Below are 27931 nucleotides of genomic sequence, written 5' to 3'. Positions count from 1 at the left end.
TCTTTTGCCAGAAATACAGTTATTAAAGGGGAAAATGGCTTGTCTCCCCAAGCAATTACGAACCATTCCTGGTGGCAATTTATCTGCTTCAAGGCTAACGTTGAACATGATTTCCCTTACAGCTCCCGATTTAACTTCCATCCCCCCTGTTTTAAAAGGCTCCTTAAAACAGTCCATTGGCTTCCAACAGGATGATGAGCTCTGATATAATTGCACGGTGACCAGGAGGCAATCACAGACGGATGCTGAACTTGGCTGTATGGGAATGAACTAATTAACAAAAATCCCCCACCCCCTGCTGATCCCTACTTCCAATCCTTCTCTTTTGTATTTTAATGAAAATGTGTTTTGCAAAGAGAAAAAAAAAACAAATCTTTTTCAGATGGCGTTTGAGTTTCAAAAGAGCCATTTTTGGTACCAGATCTTTTTCAGATGCCTTCTGAGTCTCACAACGGCCATTCTCTATAATGAAATCTCATCTGATGAGATTTTTTTTTTAAATTTAAGACATGCATCAATTTAACTTTTGAGATTCTTTTTTTGCTCGCACACAATGTGACTTCCTTCTCAATCCACCCTAGACCTATGTCTTCATACATAAGTAGAAACTTATGGTTAGAAAACTCTGAGTTTCTTTTGTTGTTATTAATCTGCTCCTGTAAAACTTCAGAGTGGAGTTGATTTGAAAAGTGGCAGAATTATTTTGAAACAGAGCTGACTCAACTGCCATGTTATTTACTTCAAAGCCTCATTAGCATCTTGCAAACGCTAAAATCTAAAACTAAACAGGGGGCACCAAGTTCACTTCAACTGCTACCTTTTCTTCTGCTTCTTCTTTTCCTACTAATAGAAAAGAATAACAGAATTTGAAAAGGACCTTGGAGGTCTTCTAGTCCAACCTCCTGCTCAGGCGGGAAACCCTATACCATTTCAGACAAATGGTTGTCCAATCTCCAGTTTTGGTCACCACACTATAAAAAGATGTTGAGACTCTAGAAAAAGTGCAGGGAAGAGCAACCAGAATGATTAGGGGACTGGGGACTAAAACACATGAAGAATGGTTACAGGAACTGGGCATGGCTAGTCTGGTGAAGAGAAGGACCAGGGGAGATATGATAGTCTTCCAATATTTGAGGAGCTGCCACAGAGAGGAGGGGGTCAAGCTATTTTTTAAAGCACCCAAAGGCCAGACAAGGAATAATGGAGGGAAACTGAACAAGGAGAGATTCAACCTGGAAATAAAGAGAATTTTTTTGACAGTGAGAGCAACCAACCAATGGAACAGCTTGCATCCAGAAGTTGTGGGAGCTTCATCATTGTGGCTTTCAAGAAGAGACTGGACTACCATCTGTCAGCAATTGTGTAGGGTCTCCTGCTTGGGGTTGGAGTTGATGATCTACAAGGTCCCTTCCAACTCTATTGATCTGTATCTGTATCTCTTCTTAAAAACCTCCAGTGATGGAGCACCCACAACTTCTGAAGCATGCCATTCCACTGGATAATTGTTCTTACTGTCATAAAATTTCTCCTTAATTTCAAGTTGCTTCTCTCCTTGATAAGTTTCCATCCATTGCTTCCTGTCCTGCTTTCAGGGGCTTTGGAAAACAGCTTGACCCCCCTGCACTCTGTGGCAGCCCCTTAGATATTGGAACACTGCTATCATATCACCCCTGCAGTTCCTGCAACTGCTCTTCATCTGTTTTAGCCTCCAGTCCCCTAATCACCTTTGTTGCTCTTCTCTGCACTCTTTCCAGGGTCTCCACATCTTTTTTACATCGTGGTGACCAAAACGGGATGCAGTATTCCAAGTGCGGTCTTAATGACATCATCTAAGTAAAATGGAGATGCGAGTATCCAAGGTTGAGTTCCACAGAATGAGGCAACCTTCAAATGGTTGTGGTAGAAATCATTAAGTACATGTGGAAATCAGTCATGTAATGGGACTCATCTTCTAAAGACCAGAGTCCATTGGACCATTAAATCCAGAGCTGAAAATTACCTACTGGCTCTGGCTGGTTCTCACCATGGCTAATGATACATATCTTCAACTCAGGGAAAGTTCTGTCAACTAGGGCCAGTTGCTGTATTTTCATCACATACTGTGTATCAGGCCTGCAATTATATTCCTTTTAGAATTTTGGCCTGCCACACTTTCTCTTATTTCATTATGCTGTTTCTTATGTATAGTCGATGGGAGGGGGGAATAGAAGAAATAGGATTGTGGAATGTATTATTTTCATTCTTTACTAGAAGCCAAGGTCATCCTTTGTCTCTGCACTTTCACACCTGACCGGAAGCAGCTGGGTGGAGACGCCAGCGTGGAAGAAGAAGATTGGACCATGTGATGGATTGTGGGTGTGGGGACAAGATCATGAACTTTTAACTGGGTGAAATTCTGATGTCATTTCCAGTATTGGGATTAACACAGATGTGCCTAAGATGTCTGTCTTATTAAATTGGAACAAAAAGGATCGTTTTGCCTTGGACTCTGATTTAATTCTGCATGATACTTGGAACGCTGACACTGTGTTAACTAGTTTTGCAGTTATCCTACAATTGTGAAATGTCATTCTAGGGGTGTCAGAGGCAGCAAGACTTAAGGAAAATCTTTGCAATCCTTCTAGAAGTTGCAGAAAGTACTACTAGTAAAGTTCAGAAGAAAATCAAACAAAGCACAGGCTTGACTGCGAACAGATATTGCCTAATGAGCACCTAATAAATCACTGGTTTTGTACTAAAACCTTGACTTGATAATTATGAATTAATTAGAGCATCGTTAGTAAATTTGACAGCACCTTTGAGACAACTGTGACCTGGATGACTGAGAATCTCCATAGACATTTAACAATGCACTTTGGGATGAATGCCCTTCGAATGATGCGGGAGTAGGAACGGATTTCCAGAAAAAGTGCAGACTACAGGAACCATTTGCGCTTCAGTCCGAGATGCAGACAGCACAGACTCATCCCCAACAGCCAGTGCATGTTCTCAACGGTGAAGGGACCCAGGGCAAAAAACATCCTGCAGAAAGCACAGCTCTAACTTCTCAATGAAAAAGAGCTGAAGAAGCTTCTTAGATGGGAAACAAAATGTCTTCAAAGCACAAAACCAGAAAGTCCAGCTGCCTCTTGAAAAAAAGCACCTTTGGGATTCTTAGGGCTTCCTGGGCACCCAATGGGCTCCACAACAGGGTAGTTTTGAAAAGACAGGAGGCTGGTTAAACAAGTTTCCAACAGCAACTATACTTCCAAGAACCACTCTTTTCTACGTGACACACCAAGTTTGCTTTCTTAAGAGCATAAAAATAACTGGATGTATGCCAGTTTACCTGGAAAATGGGCAAATATAGCTCTTTGCAAGGCACTTAAGCTTGAAAAGAAATTACAGATTTCTCCATTTCCTTCATACAATGGGAAACCTAAATTGAAACATCCATTTTACCGCACCGTTTGCGTTCTTGAAACCCAAAGAGAATACATTACTCACATCTGGGCTTAGAGCTAAACCTCTGAGCTGACATTTCCATCTACGAAGCAATAGCAATAGCAATAGCAATAGCACTTAGACTTAGGCTGCCACTTTCCAGCCTTCTCTAAGTGTTTTACAGAGTCAGCATATTGCCCCCAACAATCTGTGTCTTCATTTTACCCACCTCGGAAGGATGGAAGGCTGAGTCAACCTTAAGCCAGTCAGGATCGAACAGCTGGCAGTGGGCAGAGTTAGCCTGCAATACTGCCTTCTAACCACTGGGCGGGAGGGAGGGAAGGAGGGAAGGAAGGAATGGAGAGAGGGAAGGAGGAAAAAAGGGGGAGGACAATAGCAATTGCACTTAGACTTATATACCACTTTACAGTGCTTTACAAGACTTCGTTAAGCAGTTTATAGAGTCAGCATATTGCCCCCAACAATCTGGGTCTTCATTTGACCCACCTCGGAAGGATGGAAGGCTGAGTCAACCTTGCGCCTGGGGAGATTTGAACTGCCAAATTGCAGTAGCAGAAGTAGCCTGCAGTACTGCGCTCTAACCACTGCACTACCGCGGCTCATGTAGTTCTTTATGCCTTCTGGCTTTATCCCTCCAATTATTTACAATACAACAGTTTTCAGTTCTGGACCCTGACTGTAAGAGAGCTCCTGTTACCAGCCAAATAAATTATTTTTAAAGAACAAAACCATTCCTGCTTGGTTTTTCCAAAGCATTCATTTTTCCCGGGACCGAGTTAAAATTCATATTGCATAACTAAAGGGAAGAAAAAGTATTTGCTTGCCACGTCAACCTAATTTAAAACCGTGCTTGGCGAGAGAGCTGTATACCAAGGTGCCTAGCATCAAGGCAGCTTCCAGGGAATCTGGAGAAATGCCAAAATCCAAGAAGCAGATGGTCAATTAAACAATAGAACCATTTACTTAGATTCCAACAGTTAGAAAAAGGTTCCCGGGGAGACGACAGGCAATTGAAGTTTCGGAGAGGATAAATAAAGGAAGACCCCACCTCTGTTTGCTTAGAATTTAGAAACAGGTACTTCATTTAAATCAAGGGTGGCTCAGTGGCTAAGATGCTGAGCTTGTCAATCAGAAAGGTTGGCAATTTGCTGGTTCAAATGCTTAGCGCCGCATAACGGAGTGAGCTCCCGTTAGTTGTCCCAGCTTCTGCCAACCCTAGCAGTTCGAAAGCATGTAAAAATGCAAATAGAAAAATAGGGACCACCTTTGGTGGGAAGGTAACAGCATTCCATGCGCATTCAGCGTTTAGCCATGCTGGCCACATGACTGCAGAGACATCTTCGGACAGCAGTGGCTCTTTGGCTAGGAAACGGAGATGAGCACTGCCCCCTAGAGTTGAGAATGAATAGCACATACGTGCGAGGGGAACCTTTACCTTTATTCCATTTAAGTATTGAGTATAGAATTGGAATACGAGCAACATGTGTGTTTCCATGGCACAACAAATTCCTTTTGCAAAAAAGACCACTTAAATAGATATTGAGAGGCGGGAGTGTATTCATATTCAATAATTCATATTATTGATATCCATCAATAATATATACAGGTAATCTATGACTTGTAACCACAGTTGGGCCCAAAATTTCTGTTGCTAATCTAAATGGTTATTATGCGAGTTGCACCCAATTTTACAATCATTTGTGCCACAGTAAGCAATAACACTAAGACTTATATACCACTTCACAGTGATTTACAGCCCACTCTAAATAGTTTACAGAGCCAGCATTTTGACCCCAACCATCTGGGTCCTCATTTTACCAACCTCAGAAGGATGGAAGGCTGAATCAACCTTGAGCCCTGTCAGGATCGAACTTCAGGCTGTGGGCAAAATTAACCAGCAATACTGCATTCTGAGCACTGCGCCACCAAGCTCCTAATAGCACTAGCACTTAGACTTATATACCGCTTCACGGTGCTTTACAGCCCTCTTGCAGCAGTTTACAGAATCGGCATCTTGCCCCCAACAATCTGGGTCCTCATTTTACTGACCACAGAAGGAGGGAAAGCTGAGACAACCTTGAGTCAGTGACATTCAAACTGCTAGCAGTGGGCAGAATTAATCTGCACTACTGCATTCTCACCACTGTAACACCTCTAGTTAGAAAGGTCATTTTCAACCAATTGAAATGAGCCATTTCAAATTTAATAGTCAGGTTTGAAACAGAGCTTTAAAAAAAAACAAACCACAAGCATTTCAGAATCCCAATGCTGTACATTTCTACATATTCAAAAGCTGTAGGGGGAAAAAAATAGAATGATTGGAATAACAAATGATTGGAATTAGTCTAAGATATTGTAGATGCAAGAAGGTGGGTCTTTTTTCATCTGACAGCCAAGCCTGCAGTAGCTGTATAGAATCATCAAACATATAATTATTAAGCAAAGTTGCACAGAAAAAACGAATCTATTCAAGTGTTTGTCAGTTGCATGGGAAAAAATTGAATACTTTTTTCATGTTTTTTTAAAAAAAAACCCAGAAAAGTTGGATGGAAGAGACTTATGATTAAAGATGCATATGATTGTCCCTTCTGCCCATAAAAATGTTTTTCTCTGACCAATCAATACATTTGATTAATTTACAAAAGTTTGAAGACTATCTTTCAGGTTAATTACCTTTTCTGGTTTGATTCTAACCCAAATAGCTAACTGATCCTTCTTTAGTTGATTTAACATCAGTCATCTTTGGAGAGAGAAATGGAAGCTCCTTATTTTTTTCCCACCATGGAAATAATTTAAAAGCAATTTAATAGAAGAGAAATTTACTCTTACCTGTTGAACAATGGTGGTGAGTTCTAAGCAGAGCTGAACAATATTGTTTTTCAGCAGCGAGTATTCTGTCACACTGACAAATGGGGACCTATAGAAAAGAGAGAATTTTAACATCTGAGTTCATTTATCACTGATAATTCCTGTAATAAGACAAGCTTTGCAAACAATTCGTCCTAGTCAACCAACAGTGAGGAATGAACCTTGAAAACACATATTTGTTCCACTTGGTGGAGTGTCAATAGAAATATGTCAAAATAATCATCATCAAGAAGTTGGTTAGAAAAAGCTCTTAAGTAGTTTCACCTTTGCCTTTTACAATATTGCATTGAGAATAGGCCTGAACCCCAGGTGAAAATTAGCTGGATTGGATTCAGAAGACAAATTCTGTGGGTTCAGTTCAGTGGTGGGTTTCAAACATTTTTAGAACCTCTTCTGTAGGTGTGGCCTGCATTGTGGGAGTGGCTTGCCGGCCATGTGACTGGGTGGGATTGGTTTGCCAGTCATGTGACTGGGTGGGTGTGGCCAACTTGTAAAATGTGGTGAAACTCACTTAACAACGCTCTTGTTTAGCAACCAAAATGTTGGCTCAGAAACTCTGGCATTTGAAGCACGCAAGTCTTAAAGCTGTAAAGTTACAAGACCCTTGCAACCCTAACCCTTTAGAAAAAAAAAAACCAGGGTGTTCAAACTTGACAGCTTTAAGACTTATGGACTTCAACTCCCAGAATTCCTCCTCTCCCTCTTCATCTTGATGTGCGGACGGGCGGGGGGAGGGAGCTGGAACCGGTTCTAAATGGCACTGTAGATTTGTGGCACCTCTTCTATAGAAGAGGTTAGAACTGGCAGGAACCCACCCCTGGTTCAGTTGCAAATCTTTGTAGCAGCCAGCCTGGGTTACAATACGAAGCCTTATACTACTACTCCATGAGTGTGAGGGAGGGACTGAGTTGATAGATCTGCTATTTTATTGGTTGGTTTTTATCCTACTTTTATTACTTTTTAAGTAACTAAAGGAAGCAAACATACATAATGCTCTTTAAAAAGTAAATGTTTCTCCATCCAGCTGTATCCAACTAGGGTGCAGTGCTCCTCTCTGTTTCTTAGCTGAGCAAGCCAGCATTGTCTGAAGACTCTTCCATGGTCATGTGGCCAGCGGGACGATACACTGAGGCACACAGAATATTGCCAGCTTTTGTTGTATTCTGTCAGCTGCCAGCAGAGTTAGCTGCAGAGCCAGAGGAGGTTGGAAGGAAGGCCTGGGTCAGCTTCAGAGTCTCTGGAAGGCCCTGATAAGGAAACAGCAGCAGAGGCCGGGCCTTCTGTCCTCCCACAAGGTGGAGAGACAGCTGTCTTGGGGGCCTGAGCTGAGTGAGAGGGAGGGACAGATGGGGTCCATCCCAGATCCGTGTGTATGCAGAGAGGAAAGGAGAGGAGAGCAAAGAAAAACAATAAGCCGGCTCTCAAGGAAAGGCAGACATGGATGCTAGCTATCCCTTCCCTGGCTGGGAAATAAATAGTAGGGGTGTGGGGCTGACTCTTGTTGCATTCATTTCTAATATACAGCAAGCAATTTGGATTTCTTGGCCAGGTCTGGAGTGACTAATAATGTTTGCTTTATGTTTATCCACATGAATAAAAGACTGTTCCTACCCTGTTTGAAAAGGGGTTTGTTTTTACTTGTGAGTAAGCGGCTTAGCATTACTTGCTAAGGCTGGGTCAGAACATCTTTCCACTGAAGTGGTACCAATTTATCTACTCACATTTGCATGCTTTCGAACTGCTTGGTGGGCAGGAGTTGAGACAAGTAACAGGAGCTCAGCCTGTAACAGGCGCTCATCCTGTTATGCAGTGCTTGGGTCTCGAACCTCGGCTGCTGGTTTTCTTCAACCACTGAGCCATCACGCCCATATGTATGCATTTGCATCCTTTCAAACTGCTTGCTGGGCAGGAACTGGGGCAAGGATGAGAGCTCACCCCCTCATACAGTCTTGAACCCGGGTGGTCAGCTCAAAAGCTCAGCCTCTTTAACTGCTGAACCAGAAGTGTGTTGCTCCCAGTTTGGCCTGGATTGGGCGAACTGGTAGTGGCGGCAGCAGGAGGCTCCACCCACCCGTGCATGCAGAGAAGCTGTGAGTTCTAGTCCTGCCTTGGACCTGGAAACAGGCTGGGTGACTTTGAGCCAGTCACTAGGGGACTATTTCCAGGTCCGGTTTTGTTAGCCGCCCTGAGTCCCTCGGGAATAGGGCGGCATACAAGTTGAATAAAACCTCAAACCTCATCACACACATGCGCGAGTGTGAGCAAACCAGTAGTGCTGGGATTTGCAATCCACCTCTGCACTGAACCATCACACACCCCACACATAATACTCTTACCTTCTATTTTCCCCACAACAACCCTAGTGGGTTGGGCTAAGAGAGTGATTGGCTGAAAGTCACCCAGTCGGCTTTCAAGTCCAAGGCAGGACTAGAACTCACAGTCCCCTAGTGACTGGCTCAAAGTCACCCAGCCTGCTTTCAGGTCCAAGGCAGGACTAGAACTCAGTCCCCTAGTGACTGGCTCAAAGTCACCCAGCCTGCTTTCAGGTCCAAGGCAGGACTAGAACTCACAGTCCCCTAGTGACTGGCTCAAAGTCACCCAGCCTGCTTTCAGGTCCAAAGCAGGACTAGAACTCACAGTCCCCTAGTGACTGGCTCAGAGTCAACCAGCCTGCTTTCAGGTCCAAGGCAGGACTAGAACTCACAGTCCCCTAGTGATTGGCTCAAAGTCAGCCAGCTGGCTTTCAGATCCAAGGCAGGACTAGAACTCACAGTCCCCTAGTGACTGGCTCAAAGTCACCCAGCTGGCTTTCAGATCCAAGGCAGGACTAGAACTCACAGTCTTCTGGTTTCTAGACCAACTCCTTACACCAAACTAGATCTTCCTATGTTAACTTCTTTTCCTGGAGCCCCTGATATTTGGTCAGTTATTTCAACTATAGTGAAATGTCAGAACTATGGATTTATGAGCACTGTTTTGATCCTCTTATTCAAGTCACCAATTTGGGCCATTTCCCAAATAGTCTCACTTATTATACTTGTTCTGCTTTCCAGGGGGGAGGATAGGTAAGCAACCTTTAGAGGGGCAGTGAGGGCTCTTCCTTACCTAGGTCGGACTGATGACATTAAGGTATTTCCAGCGCAACTGCCTACAATTCAGTTAATCCGATGAAATTAACAAAATTAAGCTAGTTCAATGAATCCAGTTGCGATCCTTCACTCTTAGCATTTCAGTTCACTGGGTAATGCTAACATGTAAAGCATGCAGCAAAGTTCAGTTTGATTCCAAGAAAAAAAAACCCTGAAAGACTAATGCAGAGCTCTTGGCTGGATCAAACCTTAAAATAACTCAAGTCTCTAACATGGGTAAAAGCCAAGCATTTTTGGAGAAAATAGATAGGGAGCAACCTGCTAACCAAGAAAAAACTGTTATTTTCCTCCTCTTCAATTTAACAAATGGTGGTTCACCTTCCATGATCAATTGCAGCTTATCAAACCTGCTGAAGAGTAGATAAGATAGCTCTCAGCTGCTTCTGGGTAGCCCATAAATCTGACCACTTCAGGTTTGTCTGGATTTGCAATATCAAACTGGATGGGGCTAAAAATATCCAGTCCCAAGTTAATTTTTATTTCAGCAATGCCACAGAGGGAAGGAGTAAAATCTCCCTTCCAGACGGTTTTTTTTTCTTAAAATGCATGTTTGTTTTCTTCGATCTCCATCACTTACATTCTTTTGCATTCTGTGGCTTAATCAAATCTAATAAGGTTACTGTTCTGACCCCCTCCTCCGTCCAGTAATGAATGCTGAGACAAGCTTAACTAGAATGTACTTTAATAGCAAGAAACCAACCTCTCGGTGGCTGAAAGCCAAGCAAACAAACAGATAAGGACCTTGGCAGCAACTCAGACAAACCTTGGCAGCAATCCAGCCTGCCAAGTTAGTTAAAACAGTTCTCTTTAGTCAATGCGTTGACTTCTGCAAAAGGGGTGTGTGCACAAGCAGTCTTTTTTATAATCTGGAGAGGAGCCTAATGACCACCAGCTGAGCGCAATTGCCTCCTGTACTTGCGTAACTGTTCCTGATGCCTATTAGCTCTTCGATTCCGGGCATCTAGAAACAACTCACTTCTGGTTTCTGGATCACTCTCCCTTGTCTCCTCCCCACTGGTCCAAGGCTCAGGCACCACCTGGTGGCCAATCAGTCTTTCTGTGCCCTGCTCGGAGTTGGAACCCTGTCCAGGGTCCTCCACATCCTCCAGAGCCGACTCATAGGGCCCCTCGCTGTCAGATTCTGGTGGCAGCTCCAACGGTTCCTGCTGGGCCACAACAGGTTACTATATTGTTTATCCAGAGGGAAGATGGATAATGGCCCACACTTTGACTCTTTTCCTCAAAATCCCAAAGTAATAGTTTAAGTAAACAGCGGAACAGAGTTGAAGAGATCTTGAAGGTCTTCTAGTCCAACCCCCTGCTCAAACAGGAGACCCTGTACCATTCTGTATAAATGGGTGCCCAATCTCTTCTTGAAAACCTCCAGTGATGGAGCACCCACAACCTCTGGAGATAAGCCAGATTGATTAGTTGGTTTATGCATATAGGAAAGGATGCAAATGCATACATATGGGCGTGATGGCTCAGCGGTTGAGCTCCAGTAGCTTGTCTCAGCTCCTGCCCACCATGCAGTTCCAAAGCATGCAAATGTGAGTAGATAAATAGGTACCACTTCAGTGGAAGGGTGTTCTGACCCAGCCTTAGCAAGTAATGCTAAGCCGCTTCCTCACAAGTAAAAACAAACCCCTTTTCAAACAGGGTAGGAACAATCTTTTATTCACATAGATAAACATTAACCAACCCAAAACTCCTGGTGACTGCCTGAACCAGTCCCTGCAGTTTTCTTGGCAAAGTTTTTTGGCCATGGTTTGAAGAGAATAGAGCTGGGTGGGACCTTGGAGGTCTTCTAGTCCAGCCCCCTGCTCAAGCAGGAGAATCTATACCATCCCAGACAAGTGACTTCCCAGTCTCTTTTTAAAAACCTCCAGATATGGAGCGCCCACAATTTCTGGAGGCAAGCTGTTCCACTGGTTAATTGTCCTCACTGTTAGGAAGTTTTTTCCTAAATTCTAGGTTGTTTTTCTCTCTGATTCGTTTCCAACTATTGTTTCTTGTTTGTCTTGCTTCCTCCTTCTTGGGACTGAGACAACACTCTCAGCCAGCTTTCTGCTTAAGGCAGGATCAGAACTCACTGTCTCCTGTTCACTAGCCTGCCCCCTTATCATTACACCCCCATCCCCAAACTGGCTGCTTAATGAGCTATTAGCAATATAACTTCTGACTTAGAAATAGCTATCCACTTCTAATTATACAACTGCTGCATAGGATTGGAATTGTGATTGGAAAGGTTTATAAATCCAGTAAATCACCACCATCATCATTTTTCAGAGAGAGATACGCATGCAAAATATGTCAAGTTCAATCCACAACATTTCCAGTTAAGGTTGGAACAATTCCAGCTTCAAACCCTGGAGAACTGCCAGCAGGCTCAATAGTATTAGAGTAATGAACTGTGTTTCCAAACTTGGTATTTCCAAAAATGTAAACTTCAAGTCCCAGAATAGCAATAGCACTTAGACTTATATACCACTTTACAGTGCTTTACAGTCCTCTCTAACCAGTTTATAGAGTCAGCTTATTGCCCTCAACAATCTGGGTCCACACTTGTCCCACCTCGGAAGGATGGAAAGCTGAGTCAACCTTAAGCCTGGTGAGATTTGAACTGCCAAATTGCAGGCAGCCAGCAGTCAGCAGAAGTAGCCTGCTGCAGTACTGCACTCTAACCACTGCACCACCATGGCTCAGAATGTTAAGCAATGGACATCCTATCTGGGTTAACATAGTTGGAAGCTATCATGGTTGGGAATAACAGAATAACAGAGTTGAAAGGGACCCTGGAGGTCATCTAGCCCAACCCCCTGTCCAAGCAGGAGACACCATATCCTTTCAGACAAGTGGCTGTCCAATCACTTCTTAAAAACTTCCAGTGAAGGAGCACCCACAACTTCTGAAGGCATTTCACTGATTAATTGTTCTTTCAGGAGATTTCTCCTTCCTTCTTGGTTGGTTCTCTCCATGATTAGTTTCTCACCATTGTTTCTTGTCTTTCCTTCAGGCGCTTTGAGAATAGGTGAAGCCCCTCTTCTTTGTGGCAGCCCCTTAAATATTGGAATACTGCTATCATGTCACTCCTAGTCCTTCTGGGTTTTTTGTACAATATGAAAAGGATGTGATCGTGCATATGGAGTCTGTTACATGTGGAGGAATGGTTGATGAAGATGATGGTGGAAGTTGCAGAGATGGCTAAATTGGCTTCTTTGTTTTTTAAAAAACATTTTTAAAGATTTTTATTAACAAACATGTAAAATACACACACACACACACACGCACACACACACAAATTAGACGTATACCACATTTATACAATACAGTACGAACAGGAACTTCCTGTTTTTTATAATAGCAATCATCAATCGATACCGCTCACCATATATTATTTCCCCTTCTATTGTATTTCATTTAGATTTCACCATTCTTAACCCTCTTATTTTACTCATAACTATTATTTTTGAGTTTTGTTATATTCTTTCATTGATTTTTGTTTCTTTCCTCCATCCACCTATACCATTTATCCCATATCTGGTAGAATTTTGATTCTTCCTTTCCCTGGATTTCTTTAGTTAGTTTATCCATTTCAGCACAGTCCATAATCTTTCTTATTATTTCATCTTCATTTGGGATTAATTTGTTTTTCCATTTCTGGGCAAAGGCAATCCTTGCCGCTGTAAGTATATGTAATATTAAATACTGGATTTCTTTTTTGTAATTCACCGACATAATTCCTAATAAAAAAACTTCAGGTTTCCATTCTATTTTAACCCCTGTTATTGCCTTCAGTCAATTTTTGATCCTTTTCCAAAAAAATTTTGCCTCCTCACAGGTCCACCATAAATGGTAATATGTTCCGTGAATTGATTCGCATTTCCAGCATTTTGGGGAGGTATTTGTTGAAATGTTTTACAGATGGCACCTGGCACCATCAAGGTTAGCTAAATTGGCTTCTTTGATTGGAGGAAAAAAACCCCAGTTATCTACATTTATGGTTGACTGGAAACCCTTGAAATACTTTTGCATAAAATGGGACAGATGCATTTAGGAACTGTGCTTTTGATGATTAGGAAAAAAATTACCCAGATAGTAGTAAATAGGGCTTTCTTTTGTAATCATAGATTAAGAGGTAATTCTGTAATTATACTTATTTATTAGATTTTATCTGTCTTTATTACTTTATAAGTAACTGAAGATGGCAAACATAACTAATAATCCTTCCTCCTCCTATTCTTTTCAGAGAAAGATAGAGATAGAGATAGATAGATCTAAATCACCCAGCTGGCATCCAGGCTTAAAGCGGGACTAAAACTTCCTGTCTTCTAGTTTTCCTGCAAAGGAAATTGGAAGTTCCTCCTTCCTACATCTTTTTCTCTTTTTTTGCATATTTCCAATTTTTCTTTCCTTTCTTTACTGCCTTTACTCTTACCACTTTGTGTTTCTTTTTCTGTTCTTTGTAAAATCTTGAATTAACATTTATGAAAGAAAAGTACAAGATTTCAACTCTAGCTCCCAACTCCCAAAGGGCAGGGCTTTTCAACATCCAAATGCTAATATATATACATACATAGATATAGATATAGATATAGATATAGATATAGATATAGATATAGATATAGATATAGATATAGATATAGATATAGATATAGATATAGATATAGATATAGATATAGATATAGATATAGATATAGATATAGATATAGATATAGATCTATCATCTATCATCTATCATCTATCATCTATCATCTATCATCTATCATCTATCATCTATCATCTATCATCTATCATCTATCATCAATCAATCTTTCTATCTATCTATCTATCTATCTATCTATCTATCTATCTATCTATCTATCTATCTAATCTCCACCAGCCGTGAACGAAATTGCCAAAGGGAAATGGAATGCTGAAGACAGAAGGAGAGAATGAGAACCCACAAAGTGCATTTGCTCCTTTTAAAAAAAATAAACAGTATTCAAACTCAATTACCTGTCTAACCAGGCAAGCAAATTTTTGGCAGCACCAATCAAGTCAACGACGGAGGTAAGGAAATCATTTGGCAGTCTTCGGGAGGCCCGTCCATCATAATGACCACTCCTCCTTCTACCTGTGATGAAGTTTTGAAGATTTTTGGCAGACGCGTTCAGCTTGTGGGAAAGTGTTCGCAGATTTTCAGTCTCCAAGCCATAGTTCTGAAAGCAAGAGAGGAATTGGACACATTAAAAAAGAAAAAGAAAAAGAAAAAGAAAAAGAAAAGAAAAGAAAAAAAGGGAAGGGAGGGAGATGGATGGGCAGAAGGGAAAGAAGGAAGGAAGGGAGATGGATGGATGGAAGGGGGAGGGGGAGGAAGATGGATGGGCAGAAGGGAAAGAAAGGAGGAAAGAAGGAAGGAAGGAAGGAAGGGAGCTGGAGGGATGGGAGGGAGATGGATGGGCCGAAGGGTAAGAAGGAAGGAAGGAAGGAAGGGAGGAAGGGAGATGATGGATGGAAGGAAGGGGGGGAGGGACATGGATGGGCAGAAGGGAAGGAAGGGAGATGGATGGATGGGAGAGAGGGAGATGGAGGGGCAGAAGGGTAATAAGGAAGGAAGGAAGGGAGATGGATGGACAGAAGGGAGAGAAGGAAGGAAAGAAGGAAGGAAGGGAGATGGATGGATGGGAGGGATGGGAGGGAGGGAGGGAGATGGATGGAAGGAAGGGAGGGAGGGAGGGGGACATGTATGGGCAGAAGGGAAGGAAGGAAGGAAGGAAGGAAGGAAGGAAGGAAGGAAGGAAGGAAGGAAAAAAACACTTCAAATAAGTTGACCCAGCTTTCATTTTGCACCATTTTCAAGCCACAAAAGTACCCAATGCATTTTAAATATACAGGTAGATCCTCATCTTATAATAACCATTGAGCTCAAAATTTCTGTTGCTGGGCAAGACAGTTGTTAAGTGAGTTGTTTTGCCCCATTTTACAACCATTTTTTGTCACAGTTGCTAAACGAATCAGCTGGCTCTTCAATGAAGCTGGACTTCCCCCTTAACATTGCTCATTGGAAGCCAGCTGGCAAATGGTGACAAATGGTGATCATATGACCCTAGGACAATGCAACTCTTCTAAATACATGCCAGTTGCCTTGGTGCTCTCTGAGCTTGCTTGTTTTCTTGCAGATGTTTCATTATTGTTGTGACCCAGCATGAGCCGTTGGAGCTGCCACCAGACTCCGACAGTGAGGGGCCCTATGAGTCGGCTCTGGAGGATGTGGAGGACCCTGGACAGGGTTCCGACTTCGAGCAGGGTGCAGAGAGGCTGGTTGCCTATCAGGAGGCACCTGAGCCTTGGACCAGTGGGAAGGAGACAAGAGAGAGTGAGCCGGATGCCAGTAGTGAGTTGTTCCTGGATGCACGGCATCGAAGAGCTAATAGGCGTCAGGAGCAGTTGTGCAGTCACAGGAGGTAATTGCACTCAGCTGGTGGTCATTAGGCTCCTCTCCAGACTATAAAAAGACTGTTGTGCACACGCCCCTCTTTGCAGAAGTCAACGCAGGATTGAATGTCGGAGGACATTACTGTGTGCTTGGCAGGCTGGATTGCTGCCAAGCCTTATCTGTGTTTATTGCTGCCCAAGCTTGTCTGTGCCGGTTTGCTGCCAAGGACCTGTCTGTCTGTTAATTAAATGCCTTAACTTATCTTTGGCTCAGAGTGTTTATTGGTGTGGCACGAGGGGGGTCAGAGCAATTATCCAGTTATCAAAATGCTCTCAGTTTATATTCTAGTGGCTTGCCCTGTCAATGTTGGTGGGGGTGATCTTGAATGTTTATTGATTGCACTGTTTACTGTTGGCTTCTTTGACAGTTTCTTGACTGGGGACTTGTTTACTTGATTATTGGTCTGATGTTAACCTTTGGAGTTAACTTATGCTGACCTGACTGCTGACTGCTGGTAGAGCAGTACTTGGGCTTTTTGTTCTCATTTTGGCTGTTGATTGTTTATAGATATTGTTAATGTCTATGCTGGTTTTTGTTGATGGCTAATTTCTTCTCTGTTATACAAAACCCTAGGGCATACAAAACTTTCGCCAGGCCAATTCTTGAATGCAGATCGTCTGCCTGGAATCCACACTGTATATCAGACATTAACATGATTGAGCGAGTCCAGAGGTATTTCACGAGAAGAGTCCTCCACTCCTCTGCTCACAATAGAATCCCTTAGGTCACCAGCCTTGAAATTTTGGGCTTGGACAATGTGGAACTGCGCCGCCTGTGGCCTGATCTAAACATAGTACACAAAATTGTCTGCTACAGCGTCTTGCCTGTCAACGACTACAATTGATACAAACTCAAGGTAAAGCGCTCCAAACCCGATTGCAGAAAATACGACTTCAGCAACAGAGTGGTCAACGCCTGGAATGCTCTACCCGACTCCATTGTTACATCCTCAAACCCCCACAGCTTCAACCTTAAACTGTCTACCATGGTCCTCACCCCATTCCTAAGAAGTCCGTAAAGGGGGTGTGTATAAGCGCACCAGCGTGCCTACTGTCCCTGTCTTACTGTCCCCATTTATCTGCATTCACTTCCTGATTGTTTCCTGATTGCTTATTTGTACTCTATGACTATCATTAAGGGTTATACCTACGATTCCTGACGAATGTATCTTGTCTTTTTATGTACACTGAGAGCATCTGCACCAAAGACAAATTCCTTATGTGTCCAATCAATAAAGAATTCTATTCCATTCCATTCCATTCTTTGTTCATGTTGGTGTTCATCGTGACCCGACAATAGCGCGAACGTCATAATCGCGCCGACAAAACCACGGCGCTAAAACCGCGATGTCAAAAGCGCGCCGACAACAGCGCGCCGACAACAGTGCGCCGACAGAAGCGCGATTTAAGTTAAGGTAAGCTTTAGGGTTAGGTTTAGGTTTAGGGTTAGGTTTAGGGTTAGGGTTAGGGTTAGGGTTAGGGTTAGGGTTAGGGTTAGGGTTAGGGTTAGGTTTAGGGTTAGGTTTAGGGTTAGGTTTAGGGTTAGGTTACAGCACGCTTCTGTCAGCGTGCTTTTGTCGGCGTGCTTCAGGGCTCATTCATCGCTCATTTGTCACGCGGTTTTGTCGGCGTGGTTTTGTCACCGCGGTTTAGTCAGGCGCGCTTTTGTTGTTCGTGCATTTGTGGTGGAAGCAGTGTTCATACCTATACTTGTTATCTTGTACATGTTTGACAAACAAATAAATAAAATTAAATAAATAAATAAATAAAATTAATTAAATAAAATTAAATAAATAAATAAAATTAATTAAGAAAATAAATAAATAAATAAAATTAAATAAACAAAACTAACTAACTAACTATCTAATTTGTCAAAGGGTCAGGGTTCCAGAAATTCCTTGGTGTTTTGGGACTTGGCTTGCTCTAGGATGGTCACAGTTTCCCAATTGAAACTAGGGTTAAGTCTCTCTATATCAGGGGTGTTGGCTGGGGAATTCTGGGAGTTGAAGTCCATAAGTCTTAAAGTTCCCAAGTTTGGACACCCCTGCTCTATAAGTTGTGAAATTAAAGAACGTTCATCATGTCCTCTAGCTCCTAGTTGGTGTTCCTGGATGAATTCTGCCAGTCTTCCGCCTGTTTGTCCTGCTGTGGCTATGCCTTCTGCAACAGAAAAAATTGCTGAGAGATCTCTTTCTCCAAAGGGGGAAGGTGTTGGTTGTTTCCAGCACTGAAAAGGTAGCACATCGGACAGGAAGTGAGAGACCACATAGGAAAAAGTTCACCTATGGCTATGTTTTTATTTCCCCCTTTGCTTCTCAGATAAACACAATGAGACGGGCGACCCTTTTACAAAACATGGGGAAATGTCAAGTGTCTTTCCGTGTCACTGCAAACAGAACAGGGAAGGAAATGTAAAAAGCCACGGTGTCAAAAGGCAACAGTGCTGTGGGAATCAGGTTGAATCAAATGCCACCTTAAAACCCACAAATGCAACAATACTTTTTCAGTTCTGCTGTAAAATGATGTCAGTGGTGTTATGGTGTTTTATTTTGATAGGCTTGTTGCGTCTCTGGCTTCTAATAAAGTCATCCATCCATCCACCCACACATTTGTTGATCTATTGTAGATGTTCCTCTAAAAGACTCCCCTAGCTGTTCTCCTCTAGTGTTTTCCTGTTGTGGCCAATCATAGAGCTTCATTACAGCTGCCTGGTATCTAATTTATTGATACTAGCCAACAGATTTGTCTTTTCTTTTTAGATGGTGCAGAACTGTTCTCCTTTTACTAAAGATCCTTCCATGAAGAGGACAAAGGCAGTTATTTGGTCTGTAAAAATTTTTTGCTATGTCAATTTGATGCTACACAATTCTTGTCTTTGAAATGAGATTTGCAAGCTGATCTCATGGAGGGTAACACTCCAAGGACTTAGGAGATGATCTGCAGGCACATCTAAAGCTGCTTCAGTAGCAGGGATGGGATTCAGCCAGTTCGGACTGGTTCAGGCAAACCAGATGGTAATTTTACATCTGGTTCACTGAACTGGTAGTTGCAAGGACTAGCTAGCCCCACCTACCCTGCTCAGCCTCTCTCAGGAGTCTCCACACAGTCCATTTTAGATGCCAGGTAAGCTCAGGGCCCATGCGGAAGCTCTGGGAGGGCAAAACACAGGCCTCCCGGAAGTTCCGGAAGTCTGGAAATGGGCCCATTTCCGGCCTTTGGAGGGCCTTTGGAGCCTGGGGGAGGTTGTTTTTTGCCCTCCTAGAAGCTCAAGGAAAGCCTCTGGTGGGGAGGACAAAAATACCCCCCTCGCCATGGTGCAGGAGGGAGAATAGGCCACACCCACTATGGCCATGCCCACCCAGCAACTGGGCAGAGAACTGGTTGCAAAAGTTTTTCAATCCCACCCCTGTTCAGTAGGAAGGGTGTTATTTCCTCCTAGAAGTGTATCTAGAGAAGTTCGCAAAGCAATTAAGATTATAATAAAACAGTGGAATGTTTACGTGTTGAAGCTAATTAAGATTATAATTAGGTTCAACACGTAAACATTCCACTGCTGGCTAAAAATGAACAATTAACAGTAAGATTGAGACAATGAAAATTAATTCAAGGAGAACTCCTAAAATTCTTGTTAAAAGCAAACAAACCTTTAAGTATGGAACAATATCAGATGCTTGCAATTTATGAAGTACAATGCAGTGGTTTTATCCAACATTAAATTGAGCCTTAAATGAAACCAACCACATTATTCCACTTCTCAACCTGCAATTGTAATATTAACATATTTCCTAAGCATTATTGTTAGATATGTTGGCAATGGATCCATTCCCTTGTCTTAATTTTGGACTGAGTCACTGTAATTTGACATTGCTAAGTTTCTTGTATTTCCACTGTTCATTGTGTAAACTGTTTCACCTATAATTTCCTTCCTTCCTTCCTTCCTTCCTTCCTCCCTCCCTCCCTCCCTCCCTCCCTCCCTCCCTCCCTCCCTCCCTCCCTCCTTTCTTTCTTTCTTTCTTTCTTTCTTTCTTTCTTTCTTGTAAAGTGTTATATAGAGAACTTAACCATGGCTAAGCTTCCATGGGAAATTTGAATCAACTGTCCCCATATGTCCTTTGACCAAGCAAGACTTTGCAAAGCCTACCTTTATTTCTCCTGTATTTCTCCTTGTTACCAAACGTAACCCCAAATGTGGTTTCCAAATGCTTTCTAATGTCCATATATTCTCTTAGAAGAAATGGCAGAAGAGATTAGCCAAGGCTTATCATTAAAAGAATTTCACTAAATCACAGAGCCAGGAAGAATCTTGAAGCTCATCTGCTTAAACCCCCCATTTCCTGAAATATCTGCAACACAGGATGAATATACAAGGACAGATCCTTCTCCAGCTTCTGTTTAAACGCCTCCTATGAAGATCTGTGGAAACTCATTCCCAAATATGCCAACCAGCAGTTCTTTGCAGAATGTAGCAGTAATGTGAAACGCAACAATGCTTGCATTGTTAAATGAGATGTAAAAAAGGGAAAGAAGAGTAAAGCAGGAAACAGAGTGCTGAAGTAATCCTCCAATGTCAGGTGTGCTTCATGCCCCATCAACCTTGTCATTCCACAACAGATTTTAATTGGGTAATGATGATCCTCATCTACTCCCTAGGCAGAAGATGGAGGTATCCAAGTAGGAAGCAACTGAACCCAACACAATCTAATTTACACAATGCCTTAATACAGACATCCACTTCTTGGTAATTTTTCACTTTTTTTGCAGGGAAAACATCTTGTGGAAATATTCCAATGTCAAACTGGCACTGTTATTAAGGGGCGGTTCCCCATCTATTAATTCCTAGAACCTTTTTTATTCTAAGCTTCGGTCAAGTGAAGGAAGTTGGTGCTTGGTGGGATATTTCAAAGATGACAGAACAAAGCTTTGGCTGATCTTCTCAAATAAAATCTGGAATCTCCATCCTTGATGAGGAAAATTATAGTTCACCTACCTAGGGAGGACAACCATTTTGGGGGGAAGATTTCCCAGGTTTTAGTCTTTTGGACTTGATAAAACTTTGAATCCCTTCTTTGTCACACAACAGAGAAGGTCACCCCAAATCAAAGCCACATTTTTGTTCCAGGTGCTCTATCTTCCCCCAAAAAGACAAGGACACTATTCTTGTATTCAGGAGATGAAATATGTTTCTTAGCTAAGAACCACACTGTAACAGCATTGCCAAAAAGGCATTGTTTATCTTATTTTACAAAACTTTTTCTCTGGTAACACTATCCTACTAACTAGGGCATACAAAACCTTTGCCAGACCAATCCTCGAATATAGCTCATCTGCATGGAATCCACACTGTATATTGGACATTAATACAATTGAGTGAGTCCAGAGATATTTCACCAGAAGAGTCTTCTACTCCTCTACTCACAATAGAATCCCTTATGCCACCAGGCTTGAAATTTTAGGCTTTGAGAACCTTAAACTACGCCGCCTATGTTCTGACCTACATATAGTACACAAAATTATCTGTTACAACATCCTACCAGTCAACGACTACTTCAACTTCAACTGTAATAATACATGGGCAAACAATAGCTATAAACTCAAAGTAAACCACTCCAAACTTGATTGCAGGAAATACGACTTTAGCAATAGAATGGATAATGCCTGGAATGCTCTACCTGACTCGGTTGTTAATTCCTCAAACCTGCACAGCTTCAACTTTAAACTGTCCACCGTGGACCTCACACATTTCCTAAGAGGTTCCTAAGGGGGCTTGCATAAGTGCACCAGTGTGCCTACCATCCCTGTCCTACTGTCCCCATAGATTTGTACTCATTTCACGTGCTCATGTCCATGCTTATACTTATTTTAAATCATCTATTTATACTCCTTTTACACTCATGTCCATGTTTATATTTATACCTGTTTTGGTATACATGTTTTGACAAACTGAATAAAGAAATAAAATAAATAATATGGTGAAATGATGTAATGGGATAAGGAGGGATTTTCAATCTATGACCATCAAAACTGCATTCACACTGCTTGAGACATATATATATTTAGTGTCACAACCACTGGTAAGCCCCAATTATGGGAGGAAGCTAACAGCTTCCATTATCTGTCAATCGGCTCATCACAAGAGTCCATCACGACAGAAACCCAATATTTTTACTGTTGCCTTTGTTACACATTTTGTATTATATTTGTTTGTAAGTAACTATACATACATACATACATACATACATACATACATACATAAAACTAGATATATATAGTTACTTATTGTGTATTAAATTAGAAGAAGAACAAATAAAAGAGACAATGATAGCATCGGCAAAAAACTTTGGTTATATGATAGAGTTAGATAAATGGCAGCAACTATAGGGCAGAGTTTATAAATTAACAATATCAATTGCATACAAGGAGAAGATGTTTGTATAAATGGCACTTTCCATCAAAAAGATTAGCAAAGATGATTAAAGATAAATTAGCCAAATGTTGGAAATGTCATCAGATACTGGGATTGTACTATGTGGTCATATGTGGACGTGCGTAGAAGCTAAAAAATATTGGACAAAAATTTGTATGTGGTTGGAGAAAATGATACAATAACATATTGACTTTAAACCAGAATTTTTCTTGTTTGGGATTTTACCAGAAACTTATAGTAAAAAAATGTATATTTGATTATTCATATAATAATTGCAGCTAGAATTGTATTTGGAAAAATGAAGAGATCCCTACGGGCGAGAAAGTGATTAAGAAAATATTAAAATGTCCAGAAATGAATAGATTAACACTTGCAATTAAAGAAAAGGGAGAATCTGTCTAATACAGTATATGGGAATTATTGTATCAATGGTTAGAAAATAAATATGAAAATTAGAAACGAAAGCAGAGGAGTGAAATAGGGAAACTGTATTAATAAAGTTAAATAAGTTAAGAAGGGGTTTGTTATAAAAGCATGTTATGTATTAGCATCCTTAAGAATAGATAAAATAATGATTATGGCTTAATTGTTGTTACACAAAATATTTGTACCCAAACAACACACTGTTTAATGAAAGATGGAATGTTTATATTAAAATAAAATAAAAAAACTTTTAAAAAAGAATTTTTTTTCTCCCTGCTATCTGGGCAAAAAGAAAAAGAAACATCCATGGAATGGTTTGTCATTGGATGGTGATAATGATGCAACTTTAGTATAGGAATTATGTCAGAGTATATTCAAAGACTGGAATAAGCAACAAGGTCAGCCAATGAACAAACATGGTAACAGGTCAGCCAATGGGGACTGTTTGGAAACTGAAACAGTATTTGCTGGAGACAGTTAGGAGTCTGGGCGTGGCTGAGTACTATAGCTCTGAGTCTGTGCTAAAGCTCTTTAAACTGGTCTGTCTGAGCTCTGAACTGAATCTGGAAACCAATCTCTCCTCTCTACCTCGTTGGAAGAACCACTCTTGGTATTGTATATATGTCTCATGTGTTATATTATATATCAAGATAAGTTAATGAATCCTGCTGAACCAGTCACCTGTGTATGCTTTCTGGATGTGATTGCTGCAACAAACTCTTGACAAATTAGAGTCTTGTTTGCACTAATATCCCCTCGGCTCAGGGATGGATCCATAGAAGTTTCAAGATAGAAAGAAGTTTCAAGAGTTGGGAACATCTCTCCACAATCTGAGTCTTTGCAGAGCCATGGACAAAAATGGAATGGACAAGGTCACACTAATAAATAACTGGAACTAGGTTTTGCCAGTGGAAATTAGGTATAATATCTTCCATGGCTTATATTGACAAATCTTTCTCCATAGTTCATATGCATATTCAATATATGTTACAACTACAACGAATAATAAAAGAATATGGTGAATTGGATCGTAATGACTAGTCTAGTGAAGAGAAGGACCAGGGGAGACATGATAGCAGTGTTCCAATATTTGAGGGGCTGCCACAGAGAGAAGGGACTCAATCTATTTTCCAAAGCACCCAAAGGCCAGACAAGGAATAATGGATGGAAACTGACGAAGGAGAGATTCAACCTGGAACTTTCTGACAGTGAGAACAATCAACCCCTGGAACAGAAGTCTCCTTCAGAAGTTGTGGGAGCTTCACCCCTGGAAGCTTTCAAGAAGACTGGACTGCCATTACAACAGAAATGTTGTAAGGTCTCCTGCTCGGATGGGGGGGACTGGACTAGAAGACCTACAAGGGCTCTTCCAACTCCATTAATCCATTATAAGTTATTTAATGTCATTTCCATTGCCTAGGAAGATGGCAACACGTAGCTCAAAAAAAAGAAGCAAGCAAATTCCAAACTGTTTTGTTCTTGGAGGAAATCAATGATAAGAAGAGATTGTAGAATATACTGATTATGTATCATCAAATTGTGGTTGACCAAATAGATCTTCTCTGGGACAATTTGTTCTGATCCTTAAGGTCTTCCAATGAGTACATGTCTATGGAAATTTTCAATCATCCAAGTCACGGTTGTCCTAAAGGTACTTCCCCCCACCAAGTCAGCTGGACCTTCAATATTCCAGTGGGCACAGCTGCTGTAACTGGTCCCATCCTCTTCTTCTTTTACCGTCTGCCTTTCCTAGTATTGTAGATTTGTTCAGACATTTATATCTTCACATAATTTGTCTATATTATGATACTATGATCCTGGTCATTTGTCTTCCATGTGAGAATTCTAGGTTGATTTTTTTTAAAAAAAACTCTAGTGTTTAAAAGAGGGATGCAGTGGTTCAGTGGCTAAGACACTGAGCTTCTCAATCAGAAAAGTCGGCAGTTCAGCGGTTCGAATCCCTAGCATAACGGAGTGAGCTCCCATTACTTGTTCCAGCTTCTGCCAACTTAGCAGTTTGAAAGCATGTAAAAATGCAAGTAGAAACATAGGGACCACCTTTGGTGGGAAAGTAACAGCGTTCTGTGCGCCTTTGGTGCTTAGTCATGCCAGCCACATGACCACGGAGACATCTTCGAACAGCGCTGGCTCTTCGGCTTTGAAACACAGATGAGCACTGCCCCCGAGATTTGGGAATGACAAGCACATATATGTGAGGGGAACCATTACCTTTACCTTTGGTGTATAAAAATTTCTTGGCTATCTAACTATCAATAGTATTCTCAGGAGTCAAAAGCACCAACACCTTTTCTATCTGGTTTCTTCAAAGTTGAACTTTTGCTTTCATAGAGTTTCACTGGGAAAATTTATGACTGAGTTTAGATTGGAAAACCAGCAAACAGCACTGGCAAACTATTTTCAGACTGAACCAAGAAACTGCAGTAACAAATTTATGAAGTCCATTTGGCTCAACTCAAAGGAAGGTTGATTTTATCTTTTCCCTCCAGTTATGGTCAGAATTGAAGCCTTGTTTCTAGAAATGAAACTTCCTTATCTCCCGCACTTCCATCCTCTTTTTTCTTCTTTGTGGGGGAAGGGGGAAATACTGCTCAGAACTGAAGAACCTTTGATGTAAAGCTGGGTTATAAATGAAGAGGTTAATGTGAATGGCCTCCCACAGCATGAATAAAAGAACAATAAAAGTTATTACTCATGGTCATTCATAAAAAGGCATCCTTTCAAATTATGTTAAGATTGTTTTAATGGTATAAAAAGGTAAAGATTCCCTTCGCATATATGTGCTAGTCATACCCGACTGTAGGGGGCAGTGCTCATCTCTGTTTCAAAGCCAAAGAGCCAGCGCTGTCTGAAGACGTCTCCGTGGTCATGTGGCCAGCAGGACTAAATGCCGAAGGCGCACAGAACGCTGTTCCCTTCCCACCAAAGGTGGTTCCTATTTTTCTACTTGCATTTTTACATGCTTTCAAGTTGCTAAGTTGGCAGAAGCTGGGAAAAATAACGGGAACTCACTCCCTTATGCGGCACTAGGGATTTGAACCCTAGGAGCCAAGGTGGCGCAGTGGTTAAATGCAGCACTGCAGGCTACTGCTAGATCAGCAGGTCAGCGGTTCAAATCTCACCGGCTCAGGGTTGACTCAGCCTTCCATCCTTCCGAGGTGGGTAAAATGAGGACCCAGATTGTTGGGGGCAATATGCTGACTCTCTGTAAACCGCTTAGAGAGGCCTGAAAGGCCTATGAAGCGGTATATAAGTCTACTGCTATTGCTATTGCTATTGAACCACCGAACTAATCGACAACTCAGCGTCTTAGCCACTGAGCCACCCTTTCCATGGTATACCACAGATATTTTAGGGAATGGCAGTATTTTTATAATGTGCAAAGCTTCCCTTTGCTGATTTATAATGCCATTTTGATATATTTATTGTATTTGATTTGGTATTAAGTGGGATTCTAGAACTATGTTAAATTTATTAAAAATATGGAGATGGGATGGTATTGGGCAAATGATCATGTCCAGGGTTTGATGATCAAATTCAACTGATGATAATTTAATATCAATCCTATTTGATATATAATTGATTTTCCCTCTTTAATAATATGGTATTTCATATGCAGATGTTCCTTAATATTTATAAGGTTTTAAATTATGAACATTATAAGGGCAGAGGAGAGATTCGGTTTAGAAACTCAGTTTGGTGGCTGTTCTATCAAATCTCCAAATCAAATTGCCTCTCAGAACTAGTTGATAATTTTGAACTGATTCAGTTAAAAATTCAATATCTTTATGAATCACAAATATGAACTGGAGTGAAGCCTGTCTTGTGAGTAAGCATGACTCACAAATTCATTTTTTCTTTATAAAATATCTGCATACAATGTGGAGCTTTTTCTATAAATGGACCAGCATGATTTTCTCTCCACTGCTTATTTATGCATATCTATGCATAAATAATATGCATAAATAACGGATGCGATTGCTCAAGGGTTAAGATATTGTGCTTGTCAGCTGCAAAATGAGCAGCCCAGGTTTGAGACCTGAGCGCTGCGTGATGAGCTGAGCTCCCATTCTTTACTTTACCTCCTGCCCACCTAGCAGTTCAAAAGCATGCAAGTGCGAGTAGATAAATAGGTACCACTTCGGTCGGAAGGTTACAGTGTCCTGTGTGTCTTGGCATATAGTCATACTGGCCATGTGCCCATGGAATGCTAAGAAACGGAGATGAGCACCTTCCCCTAAAGTTGTACATGACTGGACAGGGAAACCTTTGCCTTTTTACTATATATGTATCTATCTATCTCTATCATATCTATCTATCTATCTATCTATCTATCTATCTATCTATCTATCTATCTATCTATCTATCTATCTATCTATCTATCTACTTACCTACCTACCTACCTACCTACCTACCTACCTACCTACCTACCTACCTACCTACCTATCTACCTGATGCAGGAGGGGGTGCACAGGTAAACCCACCAGTGGCTGGCCAGGTTAGGTGGTCCTAATAGGCTAAAAACTATGACTTCATATTAGCTTGATCTTTAGCTTGAGTGAACTTTCTCTCCAACTTCCTCCTAAGTATTAAATATAGTGCTGGAACAGTGTAGCAAGACCCTGTAAAGGAGGGGCACAGGAAGCCAGGTGTGGGTGTAAGATAGAACAGAGGTGAAACAGCTGATAGCTTAAGACATTATAAGAACTTCTCTTTTTGTCCTTTTCCTTCTCTGTTTGTAACATTCCAAAATGAACTTCTCCTTTTCGAAATGTCATGTTTGTCTCATGTATGGAAACGCCTTGAGAATGCACAGTGTGGAACACGGCATAAAAGTAGCATCCTGGGCAGAGCCCAGGCAGTTCAGATTTTGGTGTGTTAGCACGCTGAACTCGATGCATCAATAAACCTGTTTCTCTCACATCTTCGTGGTCTCAAGTCCTGGTCTTTCATAAGTAGATTGCAAACCTCAATCTGCTGCAACATACCTCCCTCCCTCCCTCCCTCTATCTCAATCTATATCTATCTGTCCATCCCCCTGTCTCAATATCTATCTATCTATCTATCTATCTATCTATCTATCTATCTATCCATCCATCCATCCATCTATCATCTGTCTGTCTACCTA

General features: G+C 41.4%; 1 protein-coding gene across 1 annotated transcript in view; it reads right to left on the bottom strand.

Moving 5' to 3' along the window:
• LOC116516224 (connector enhancer of kinase suppressor of ras 2-like) overlaps positions 1–27931 on the bottom strand; it is a 371953-nt gene that overhangs the window by 163200 nt on the left and 180822 nt on the right. The window contains exons 3-4 of the mRNA XM_032228651.1: positions 14460–14662; positions 6274–6361 (exon numbers count right to left, since the gene is read on the bottom strand). Coding sequence (XP_032084542.1) covers positions 6274–6361; positions 14460–14662 — 291 coding nt within the window. The remainder of the gene's footprint in view (positions 1–6273; positions 6362–14459; positions 14663–27931) is intronic.

The sequence above is a fragment of the Thamnophis elegans genome, chromosome 12 (genome assembly GCF_009769535.1).
Source record: "Thamnophis elegans isolate rThaEle1 chromosome 12, rThaEle1.pri, whole genome shotgun sequence".
NCBI classification, from domain to species: domain Eukaryota; kingdom Metazoa; phylum Chordata; class Lepidosauria; order Squamata; family Colubridae; genus Thamnophis; species Thamnophis elegans.
The sequence above is the reverse complement of the archived record's forward strand: the minus strand, read 5'-3'. Positions and strand labels throughout refer to the sequence as shown.